At 41.7% G+C, this 12,779-nt stretch overlaps 1 protein-coding gene across 1 annotated transcript in view; it reads left to right on the forward strand.

The window, feature by feature from the left end:
• Window positions 1–12,779, forward strand: part of STAB2 (stabilin 2) — an 82,762-nt gene that overhangs the window by 46,234 nt on the left and 23,749 nt on the right. The window contains exons 35-44 of the mRNA XM_029963636.1: window positions 537–662; window positions 1,977–2,033; window positions 3,286–3,381; window positions 4,108–4,303; window positions 4,832–4,927; window positions 5,899–5,944; window positions 7,407–7,483; window positions 8,958–9,083; window positions 9,617–9,690; window positions 11,485–11,556. Of these exons, the coding sequence (XP_029819496.1) occupies window positions 537–662; window positions 1,977–2,033; window positions 3,286–3,381; window positions 4,108–4,303; window positions 4,832–4,927; window positions 5,899–5,944; window positions 7,407–7,483; window positions 8,958–9,083; window positions 9,617–9,690; window positions 11,485–11,556 (966 nt within the window). The remainder of the gene's footprint in view (window positions 1–536; window positions 663–1,976; window positions 2,034–3,285; window positions 3,382–4,107; window positions 4,304–4,831; window positions 4,928–5,898; window positions 5,945–7,406; window positions 7,484–8,957; window positions 9,084–9,616; window positions 9,691–11,484; window positions 11,557–12,779) is intronic.

Below are 12,779 nucleotides of genomic sequence, written 5' to 3' on the forward strand. Positions count from 1 at the left end.
CTCTGGGAATAGGCAAAGGAAGACAGAAATCTTCTCATCCAAGTAGTTTTAGCCCTGCTCTTTGCCCACAGCAGAGCCTTGGAAAAGCATCTGCAGTGGGGCTGTTGCTGGTGAGAGCACGATGGGAGTGTGGGGTAGCATTGAGGTGATGAAAGCCCTCCTTGAAAGAGCAGCTGCTAGGAGAACTTCCCCGAAACCCCCCACCCCCCAGACAGCAAACCCACCTTTTGGCATGCTATAGAGTCCTTCTCCATATGCTTTACCTTAAGATACCTTGTTGGAAAAAGCTGCTCCCCCAAATCCTGTTGCTAAGAAACTTCAACAGGCTGCAAGTCATCTCATGCCCTCCAGTCCAGTGGAGCAGTTAAATGCAGCAACAGGAATACGAACAAGTGCCTGATGTTAACTGCCTTTGTTGGTTTTCCTGAAGTGATGATACTTATACATTGCTCCCTCTTTCACCTGCTACTGCTCTAGTTACCATACAGCCACCAAACAGCTCTGCTGCTTTCTAACTGGTTGGATGTCTTTTGCAGCTGTTCATAAATGATGCACCTATACGCTATACAAATATTGCAACAGACAAAGGAATTATTCATGGACTGGGAAAGGTCCTGGAAATCCAGAAGAACAGATGTGATATCAATGATACAGTGATCATTGTAAGTGGTTCTGTTTGTATAGATGCTTAAAGGCCCATCAGAGAGATCTATAGCCAAACACAGCTCAACTGTACATGATATTTCCCAGCAAGATACTATTTCCCAGCAAGAAATACACACATTTTCTACAAATTATATTGCTAAAATGAGTTTTAGCATCTCTTAAGACAGCTTTAATCCCACAATCAGTGTACTGACAGCTCGGGTATCATATAATCAGAGTAACACAGGAATAAGCAATTCCTGAGCTATAATTTTCAGGAAATAATAGTAATGCATTATTCTAATACATCTTCTTAGCCAGACCACTTGTCTATAAAGTAAATAAGAGGGGGGGAAGAATGGAAAAGAAATGCTTTTTGTAAGGAAAAATAATTTCTTTTCATTCCAAGTGTAGATAACCTCCGTACGTACACACGAACTCCTTGGTACCCTCTGAGCAAAGCATTCTCCCTCCTTCATTCACTTTACATTTGAAATATAAATTGTTTCACATTCCTCTAAAGCATAGGATGTGACTTCCTCACAAAGGTGTCCTTTGTCTTTTCTCTTGAGTGTATCAAATTGGACAGCAAACAGGCAGCTTTCCTCCCTTTTCATGGATCATGCAACAAACTAGACAAGGAAGAAAAAGTCAAACTTGCACTTTAGTTAAAGCAAAGTTAACAGGCATGAACTTCTGCAGCTTTTCCTTGGAAAACAGTCCCATATTTCACTCAAGACTTTTCTACAACTTGGCTGTGTCACGTCCTCTGTTTTCCAATGGAAAATTATCTTCTCTGCTTTATTCAAATGCAGATACATACTAAAACATTCACTTAAGCCTTGCTGAAAGTAAAGATGTAGCTAAGCAAACAGGAATAGTATTAAAAACTGTGTACTGGGTGCAACACATAAGCATTTTGCAGAAACCAACCTTATGTGTGTGAACAATTCACACACGTGGCATGAGTTTTCCATTTCCAAGCTGCCCTTGCACCACAGGAAAACTATATCCAAGCTCAAGATTTGCCTCTTATTGTGGTTTAGATGGGAAGACCTTTGGGAAGCGTCACTTTAGAAGAGCAAATAAAATTTTCCAAATGATCTTTCTTTCTCCTTCCCATTGGCAGAAGGCTTCCCATGGGGTTGCCCTACAAAGCCACTGGTTAGGGATATTCTTCCTTGCTGAGCACCTTTACCAAAGGGGTTATCCTAATTATGCACCACAAGGCTAGGTTTAGAAATATAGCTGGAAATCATGCATTTTCTATGACACAACCTGTCTGCAGCTCTATACAGTCTGTTAACTACTTTCCATTTCTGTTGCTTAAGGAAAAATGCAGAATTTGTTCACACCCATCAAGTTGCCCCCCAAGAACAAAAGAAATAGTAAGTACTTTATCATTAATGCTAATTTATTTTCTTCATATCAGAACTGAGTACACATGCATTCAATTCCATTTTTAATACAATTGCCTCAGTTTCAACAAAAGTTATCATATTATCATAGTTACTTCAGCCTGCTACATACACGGCTTACAGTCAATAGACTCAATTCACCCTGACCTTAGAGATTTTTATAAAAAATTTACCTTTGGTCAAGGTAGCAGAAGGGCAGCTTAAAGATAGCTTTTTCCTTCAAGGCCAGTGTCTAGTATGCATTGGGACAACTGAAGACTCCTCAAATTGCAAAGTTTACCGCTACCATGAAAAACTGAGGGAATTAAACGTGGTCTGGAGTATGCCTGAACTACAGAAGTGGTTCTGAGCCCTTCAAATCAGAGATGTACAGAAGGGAAAACTCAACCCATCCCCAGCAATGTGCTGTGAGTAATGGTCACAAGGAGACTTGGAGACTGTAGAGACTTTGGATGCCTAGATCCAGCACATGAGAACTGCAGATATTTAGATTTTCTTAGTATCTAAGTTTATCTGGGAAAGCTCTTCCACTGAAATTACATATTTTCCTTTTTTATTTATTATTTTTTAATTAATTATGCCAGTAATAGTATTCCAAAGCAGATCAAGTCCCATCTACCTCACTAGAGTACTTGACTGGCAAAACCAAACTGTGTACTCGTGGGTAAAACCCAAACACCTTAACATTTCCTTTACAATGAACAGCTGGGTGGATGCTTATCTCAATCTCCTCACAAGTATACAGTGAGATCTAAAGTTTTCTTTAGTGAGAAATCTTTCCTAACTGTGTCCAGACCTGAAAGACAATGTTTCAACAGCTGTTTTTGCAGAAGTTCAGAACTCAGCTTTCCAAAAACTAGAAAGATCAGAAAATGTGTGAGAGAAGAAGGGGAAAAAAAAAAAAAAAAAAAAAAAAAAGAAAAGAAAATAAATGTTTTTCAAACGTCAGAAAATAAAACCTGTTCAATTCTGAGCAAAGGCAATATTTGGACATATCTTTAAAACACCACAAGACACTGAGTTAAACTGATCATGTGTTCACTAGGAAAAAAATCCTTTTGCTAATATATTTTTATTTCTAAAAGTACTTCCTTCATTTTCATTGTGAATATGTGAATCAGTGCACAACATGCATTAAGGTAATGTCCCATTTTTTCAAATATTTTAAAGTAGCTGATCACTATTACCCAGAAGTGCATCTGTTTCTCCAATATTTGCTCAGGCAGGGGAGAGGAAATACTGTGTCCTCACAGAAAACCACATGAGAATGTACACCATCCAGATCGGGTGCCAGCCAAAGTGTGCTAAAACCATCATTGTGAGTACACTGCTTCTATTGAGGTAAAAGCCAGGAACCCCCATCCCTGAACTTCGCCCTCCTCATAATCCCTGCTAAGCACACACAGCATGTCAAGGCAGTTCCTGACAATATATTTGTTGACCTTTATTATGGATGCAACACAATGCAACATTAAAGACTGATAGCTACAGCACAGGAAAGGCTGGGAGCTGAGGGTGCAGAGGGAGCACAGGTTTGGGAAGGGTAACCCTATACATGTCCCTAAATTCCTGTCCACCTTTCCCTGAAGAGGTGAAGGGCACCTTGGTCCCACCAAGGACTCGGGGTGGCAGCCTGTGTCCTGCCACACTGAGGAGTGTGGTCACAGACCAGCAAAGTCCTGCTAAAAATCACAGGAGCATAGAATGGCCTGGGTCGGATGGGACCTTAAAGATCAACTACTTCCAACACCCCTGCCATGGGCAGAAACATTTTTCACTACACCAGGTTGCTCAAAGCCCTCTCCAATCTGGCCTTGAAGACTTCCAGGGATGGGTTATCCACAGCTTCCCTGGGCAACCTGTTCCAGTGCCTCATCACCCTCACAGTAAAGAATTTCATCCTTATACCTGACTAAATCCACCTTTCTTTCCATTTGAAGCCATTACCCCTTGTCCTATTGCTACATGCCCTTGTAAAAATCCAGATCTCTCGTTCACCCTGCCTGCTATCCTGACCCTCAACACAGCATTTCTGGGTTTCCAGACAAGGGAGTGCTGCGCAGGTTTCTTCGGGCAGCAGTGCCAGCCCTGCCCAGGAAAAGCAGGGAATGCCTGCTTCGGAAACGGCGTCTGCCTGGACGGCATCAATGGCACAGGCACCTGCCAGTGCGAAGAGGGGTTTGTCGGTACAGCCTGTGAAAGCTGCACTGAAGGCAAATACGGCCGCAACTGTGATCAAGGTACTGAGCATCCCCAAACCACACAGGCAGCTCTGCCAGTCTTGTCACACATCAAAACCTTCCCCTTACATCTCCTAACCATGTCTGTTCTAGATTCTAGAAAGGTGCAGCGCTTTCGGGGTAATAGGCCAGTCTTTAAAACATCATTAACCTCTTTTCTTTCCTCATTTTGGTGTTTAATCTCTTGTTTGCAGACAGTGCCTCCTACTCTGGCACACTACAGGCTTAGAACAGTGTCCAACAAGAATAATCCCCTTTAGCACTGCTATTTCTCCAATGTTTTTTCATTAAAATACAGTTTCCGTCCCTGTATTTGGGGACAGAGGAAAGATAAGCATAGTGTGAATTTAGATTTATTCTGTAGTTAGAAGCCAAAAAGCACAAGACAAAGCATTTTTTGAAGTAGCCTACAGCAGATGCTGCCATCAGCAGATGATGTCTGGGCCCTCTCTCCAGCCCTTCCTTCCCCTTGCTGTGCACACTGGCACACTGCACAGGACTGTGGTTTCCTCCCATCTCTCCCCACAGCGTGCACTTGTGTCCATGGGAAATGCAGCAGTGGGATCGACGGGGATGGCTCCTGTGAATGTGACGTTGGCTGGAGAGGGGTGGTGTGTGAGACTGGTGAGTGTCCCCTCCTTTTTTTTTCCTGAGGTGAGAAGTGAGCATTTCAGGAAATGACAGAACTACAGCCACGATCAGGTCCCAGTGCACTGCCAGACACCCAGTGACTTCCCACACAGAGTGAAATACGGGTCACACTCCTGTGTTACGGCGATTAATTACTGTATTAATGGAGAGCCAGCTGAGATACTGCTCATGATACTGAAACTCTCTAATTAGCTACTTCTCTACCTGTGTCACTCTGTATCTGTCCCAAAGAACATCCCATTTATAAAAGCTACATCTTTTCCAGAGCAGGATTACCTAGCACATTTTGATTCTCAGATCAAATTTTGGCCTCTCAAGTGCTTCAATAAGTTGATTTAGCTACACCACACTGCCTATTAAATTATGTTCTTGCTAATGCAATAAAAAAGTAAATAGCAAATAAATAGTTTTGTGTTGGCTAAATCCATCTCCTATATCCAATCACATTATATTTTAGTTGGACGTAATTAAAATGTGTTCAATAACTATTTCAGAACTCTGCCTATAATAGGATAAAATAAAAAATGCTATAAACCCATTAATAATAGCATTCAATATCAGTTTTAAATTTTCCCAGGGAAAAAATTAGTAATGAATAGAATTTTATAAGAGAGTTGCTGTATCTGAGAAAACCTACACCTACATAATTAAACTAATAATATGCAAGATTCACCAGACTAAATACAGATAAATGAAAATGGGTGAAATATTTTCCTAGCAACATCATGACATAACTCTTACTTGCAATTGAATTTAAGTGGTATCCACTGACCTATACAGATGGATTCTCTATAGAGATGGAGTTTCTATACAGACTGAGAACACAGTTGTCTGGTGCAGAACTCAGACTCCAGCTCCACATGATGGGATCAAAAGACTCTGAGCTTCAAAGGATGTTGACCCAAAAGATTCTGATCCCTGATTCATTTTTTTTCCACTTGCAGAAATCAAAGACGACGCATGTAACTCTTCATGCCATACCAGTGCTAAGTATGTATGAAATCCACTTATTTAAAGGAGAGGGGAGAAAAAGGGGATCTCTTGCAATGCAAAAAGCATAGTCCATCTTGCTCATGACTTCCCAGCAGTGTAGGTAACACTCATATTTTCCATCACAGAGATAAGGAGCAATGCAAATGTAATGTACACAATGAGAAGGCCAAGAAGTTCAAAGTGTTCATGTTAAAATGGGGGAAAAATAGGATTTTTGGGGTGAGGAAAAAAAAAAAAGAAAAACGAGAGAGGAAAAAATAGCAAGACATTCTACCATGCAGTATATAAAGAAATGGGGCCTGCAGCACTAAAGAGAACAGCAAGTCAGTTCAAGACTAATGACAAAGGTGGGTTTCTGAAGAGACCTTTAGGAGTATCAGCTCCTCCTATTTGCCCCATCCACCACCACACATATCACTGAGAAATGCCATTGGCATTAGGGACTTCCCCAAAGAAAACTACATTGGACAAGAAACAGCTCTCCTCTTCACATCAAAATATACAAACAACAAAAAAAATGCCCTCACCAGTCCAGCACACCAATACTGGGAACTAACTAGTTTTCAAAGGAGGAAGTGACCCCCACTGGCCCCTCATCACTGACCAGACAGCAAGACCTACACTAGCCAAGACACTTAAAAAAATGAGAAAAGATGGCTGAAAAGACTCCTCACTTTCAGCCACAGCTCTTCTGTAGGAGTTGAGAAATCAGAGGGGCAAAACCTTTTTTTCCTGATGCAGGTGATTCTCTCCCCTTTGTGTTAGTGAACAGCAGTTCACAGCAGTGATATTTGAACAGGCTTTTTTTGGAAAACTCCACTCTCAAATTTGCTCATGGGAACCCCACACATTCTGTCATCAAGACTGTTTCTGACAGAAGCAGACTGCTCTTCTCTTGAGTATTTTTCATCCACTGATGTACACCTGTATGTACAAGGATAGGTGCAGGCATGGCAGAACTGTGCTGACTGCATTGTGACGTTATCCCTGAGCGACGCCAGGGAGCAATCCCTGTATTGCACAGAGCTCACGGGGCAATAAGCTCACACTTGCATTCAGAAGGCCAAACTGCCCACAAAAAAAAAAAAAAAAAAACAAACTTGAACCCAGAGAATTCAGATGTCTGGCCCCTGAACATCAGGGCTGCAGCATCCCTCCAAAAAATTTATGCACAGTTTTTGAGGGGGTAGACATGCGAACTCTGGAGTTCTGCATGAGAAAATAGGTCACTTAATGACCAAAGTGTAGAATTTTAATACGTAAAATAAAACATTCAAAATACATTTGAAAAGCTTAATCCAGCTAGGTTCGTTTTTATGGGTATAGTTAAATGCCTTGTTATTTCTATGCAATGTTACCTTCAGAAGAACTCACAGCAGTACAAAAGACTTGACTGCCTTTTTTTCTTTCCTTTTTTTCTCTTTTTTTAAATGTCATCTCCCTCTTTTTACTTCATTAGCTGCCTTCTCCTATCAAATGGCACTGCCTATTGCAAGTGTGCAGCTGGGTTTGAGGGGAACGGGACGTTCTGCACAGGCAAGTGGACTTTGTTTATTCCCTTTTGAAAAAGAAAAGAAACAAGGTTGAAGCATTCGCTGGTCACGGTAGAGTTGGTGAGAGATGAGCACTTCCCCATGCACCAGTTAAAAAACAGGAATTGCTGCCAGTTCACTCAAAACAAGTAACAGCCCAACAGGTGTGGATTCATAGCAGACAAAGGGCTCAAAATCTCGAAGTTGCAAGGCATTGTGCTAAGGGAGACCAGAGAAAAGGGAACATGCCGTGCACAAGCCCAGCCCCATTGTTTGCAGAGTAATGAAACCTGGTTTATGACTTTTACTCCCTTTCCCAACAAAGACCAGCAAAGAGAGGGCAATTCAGGGTACAGTAACATTTCCAGCTATTGGAAGCTGTATAGGCCTACCACTTCCTCAGCTTTCTGAACTTGCTCAGATTTCTGGTATGGTAAAATCCGTTTCTTTAGACCAGAGAGATTCTGAGAGACCCTCAGAAAGGGGCAATAGCAGCTTATCCTAGGTATTCCTCCAAGAGTCTGGGATATCCAGACTTACAAAGTAGACAGCTTCCAGCTACACTAATTGTAATTAATTTTACAGTTGTGTTTCTTAATCCTTAACTCATTAAAATACTAATGCTTTTGAGAACAGAATATATTTTTCTACTTACTCACTGTGGCTGACAGGGTACTAATCCTTTTCTCTTCTGGCACAAAACAGCCAAATCCACTTTAATCTAGTGGTGGGCAATTCCCCATGTGCAGGAAGATCTGAGTGACACAGGTCATCCATAGTGACTCTGCCCTCACCCTTGTTCCCCTATACAGGATTCCTGAGCAAAATTAGTTACGGGAAAAGTCAGCTCCCTAGTGTGGCTGTTAAGGCTGCTGAAACAGCAATTCAGGATAATTTGAGGCAAAAACTATAGCAATGTTTGAGCTGATTTTATTCACACTTCAGAGAAGGTTCCCTCCCTGCTCTCAGGGTAATCCACACAAATTCACTCTCTGACTCACCCAGAGTCAGAGAAACAGTAGCAGTTACCATCTGAATAACAACCAGGACATTCTGTCACAGGAGGGGCTAAGTGGTATTATACTCTAGACCTCCTGCAAGAGAGAAGGAGTATGATCTGTGTGCAGAAAAAGTCAAACTCAGGGAAAGCTTAAAAATGGCCATTTAAACTAGAGAAGAATGCAAAGGTCTCTTGTTTTGTTGCTTCATTAAAATGGGTGGAATTGGAAGATGGGAAGTTACTGAAAGTCAGTCCTGGATGAATTCTTACCTTCCATACTAGAAACATCTTCTCAGCTTTCCCTCTTTAAACAATAAAATGTGTTAAATATCTGGCACTAGTGAAGTCTGTGGCCTCCTAAATCAGGAGGACTCTGTGTTCTGAAAATGTTAGTTAATCCCTTTAAAACACAGAGACAGATTAACCTGAAAAGCCAGTTAAGCACATTGGTTTAATCTGTGTCATTGTCACTGTTCAGCTATCAATGCCTGTGAGACCAGCAACGGTGGCTGTTCTGCCAAGGCAGAGTGCAGGAGAACAACGCCAGGCAACAGAGTCTGCGTCTGCAACGCTGGGTACACCGGGGATGGAATAGTCTGCATCGGTAAGCGTGGGTGTGTCTCACATATTACACAGAGGAACACCACAGGAGTGAGTTTTCCTGCAGGTGGATGATCCTCCTTCCACTGTGATCCAGAAGTGCAGTTTCCCGACACTCTATAGGCTGATGCCAAAGGCACCTCTACCTGCCATGTGGCTGATACTACTTGGCAAACCACACAACTGCAGCAGTGTGGTGTGACATCAAACGTTAAACGAGAGCTACCTCTCAGCAAGGCTAACCTCATCTTCACCAGCTTGATACACTCACACTCCTCTGACCATCACAAACCTTAAGACTTTCAGACATTGTTGTACCACACATCCCCAGGTTTTAGAAATGCTGATGGCAGAGTTTTAGCCTTCACCCAGACAACTAAAGGCCTAGACTGAGGTACTAAGCAGCTAAAGGAATGAATTTTACTGATTCACAGTTGTCCTAAACCTGCATTCCTGCTATGCTTTACTTAAAAATTCTCCCTTCTTGGGTTTTCAGAAGTCAATCTTTCTTTATTACACTGTCTATGTTTTATAAAGAAATCAACCCTTGTCTGGAGAACAACGGTGGATGTGATAGAAATGCAGAATGCACACAGATTGGACCCAATCAAGTAAGTACTTTGTGAAGAAAAATAAGATTGGCCAAGTCTTACAATTGTGTAAGGAAAGATTTGCCCATCTTTGTTTTTAAATAGAGAAGTGGATTTCAAACCAAAAATTCTCAAAAGTATATTTTTCTTTAAAAAGGTATTTGAGAGGGAGGGTGGGAAAACATGAAGAAATTCATTTCAGTAAAAGAAATCAAAACCTGCAGAGGAAAGCAGTGTTTTGCTATCTCAAGTAGTTGTTTTTCTCTTTTGGGAGGTTTTGATATGAAAACCTGTCAGTTTGAAAGTATTGCCAGATAATGTTTCTTTTATTGTTATAGAAACTCTCCATGGAGAAATTCCATTTTAGACTAGCCCTTCTCCCAGCATAGATCAAACACATTCACAAGGAAACAACATGGCCTGACTCATAGTTCTTGCATAGGGGTTGCAGCATTCCTGCATCTGCTCACTCCTCTGCTGTTCTCATTCGCTCCTCTGTTTTGTCCCTTTTGTTTGCCAAAGTGCCACATGCTCTCCAAAGAGAAAGTAGCATAAAAGAACAAGGGGACAAAGGAGAAGCAAATTGGTCAGGGCAAGCAGGTGACATAGATTAGTGATTTTATTTCTCTAACAGTTTCAGAAGAAGCTGAACTCCCTGGTTCTAGCACTTCTTGTCATCTTCCTACAGTTTCATATTGGCTATTGGCAGGACTGTAATCCTCCAGCGAGTACTGCACAAGAGTATTTCTTCAGGAGCAAAGCAGGAAACAGAGACTGGGAGCCAGAGGCCACCTCCTGACTTCCAGTTGTTCAGGGACAGAAGGGGTAACAACCCCATTAGCCCTTTTTGCCAGTCCAAACAAATAACTCTGTGCCTTGACTGTCATTTGTAAGCCAGTACATTTTCGGTGAAAGCACAGAGCCATCTTCCCCACCCCTCTGGACAAGGCAGGTGATGGTTACTTTCCTCCATACACCTTCGCTGGGGATAGAAGTAGTAGCTACAACATGTCTGTTTATCCCTCCTTACCCGTGAGGATGTAATTAATATCAGAGAAATAACCACAAAATCCCAGCACTGCAAAGGTAAACTTGTAGGACAGAAACGTGTTTGCTTTCTCCAGGGCTGTCAGTCACCCGGAAGATACATAAAACACTGTTATTGCACCACCTCACAGGTTTACTTCTGCTGCATATTAAACGTAAATCCTAAATTGAGAACCATTAAGTAGTGAATTGGAGAAGATAATTAATTTCTTTGCAACTATGCTAATTTCTCTTTTTTTTTGATAATTGCAAGTGCAAAATAGAGTAATCAGGACATAAGTGTCAGATGCATGCCCACTGGGAAGCTGCTAGTAACATCAGGACATAATTCCAGGTGTGTTTTGAAGATACATTTCATCACAGCAGGGGAAGGAAAGAGACAAGTGGGGAACACCAACCTATGCAAATAAAATGAGGGAAACAAATTAAGGGTTTAGTCTGTTTTGCCAGCAAGACAATTATGTGCAGATGTCAAAGGGGTCATGTCAAATGACCAGGGCAGCAGAGAGGAAACCAGAAATGGATAGGCAAGGAAAGGACAGATGGAGCCTCTTGAAAACTGTTACTCCCCAGTCTCAGTCTCCGGTTGCTCATGCTGGCCAAAAAACTGCTGCAGGAGAGATGATGTACTTTCAGCTTAACAAATTGTACAGCATATCACTATTAAATGATTGAGGGAAAAAAAGCAAATTAAATATATGTGTGCTGAAAAGAAATAATAATCAAGCATTTTTCCATGTATGCATGTTTTCTGGTTTTGTTTTGTAGGCAGTATGTAACTGCCTAAAGGGATATTCTGGAGATGGTAAAAGATGCACATACATCAGTCTGTGTTCACAAGTAAGTATCCATTTAAGGTCTCATTATAATCCTTACACTTTTGGGGTTTGTATGCATTATAACTAAGTCAGGTATGCTAAGAACCAACTTACATTAACTTTGCCAATCTATAAATATTTTTAGTTCGGTACATGCTTTAGTGCTGTTGCTATGATAGAAACTAAATATGCAGAAAGGGCTTTTCTTGGACCACAGCCCGGACGTAATACAAGTGAGGTCCTGGACTCATCATTAAGTCTTAGAAAAACTACTTAAAATCCAATCCAGAGAAACAGTACCTAGTTTGTAGTGGTAAAACTTAAGTCATATCTTTTTTTGTCATTGCTAGAGTTCATACAAAAAGCCAACACAAACTGTTTCCATCAACAACACGCAACCCAGGACATCCCATGGCATTCTTCATTCTGTCCCTCACTTGTCATTGCAGGCTGAGAATTAGCCAGATTCATTTTGCACAAGCTACCTCACACACTGCAAACCACATATTTGCAAGCAACATGGTTCTCTGCACCAGCTGCATTACTCTGCTTCTTGGCAAGCTGTTGCAGGGACATATCCACTCTCCTGTGTACATTAATCCTCTGTGCTTTAAGCACAGCAACAATAATTCTTGCCCTCCCAGCCTGGCCTGTCAGCAGGCTTGATCTAACCTTGAAAGGTTGCAGAGATGAAAGAGCAAGGGCAAAACCAGAAGCTGGAGGAAGGGGAAATTAAAGTTATGAGCCACTGCTCCCTATGATTTTGTATTCTTTTGCTTTTTCCTATGCCTTGTTCCAGCAACTCTGCTTCCACTTGACTAATTAAGCCAGGCTAATTATGTATTTTAAAAAAAAGATAGTGTTGAGAAGCACCAATGTCAGACCAGAGGCTTACCTGGTTTCATGGTGACCAAACTTCTGTGCAGCAAAGCTTCACAGGTAGCTAAGACACCCAGCAGTCTGCCTAAACCTAGACAAATACATAGCAAGCCCACCCAAACCCACTGTTAACAGCCAGGCAGCTCTGTGACCTGTAAAGTCAGGCCCCACTGGTCCCCCTTATGCCCCAATGGAAAGGATCCCTGAGATGACCAGCAACAGAAAAGGTACCATGAAACAAGCACAAAAAAGAAAATAAGAGACCTTCTCAATTTTTCCCAATTTGCTCTCAAGTGGAGGACAGAAGCTTATTTGCAAGCTGAGGTGCTAACTGGGGAGAATCTGCCTGTGACTGAGCAGAGATCT

The sequence above is a fragment of the Manacus vitellinus genome, unplaced genomic scaffold (genome assembly GCF_001715985.3).
Source record: "Manacus vitellinus isolate BGI_N305 unplaced genomic scaffold, ASM171598v3 scaffold_5_pilon, whole genome shotgun sequence".
Taxonomy (NCBI): Eukaryota; Metazoa; Chordata; class Aves; order Passeriformes; family Pipridae; genus Manacus; species Manacus vitellinus.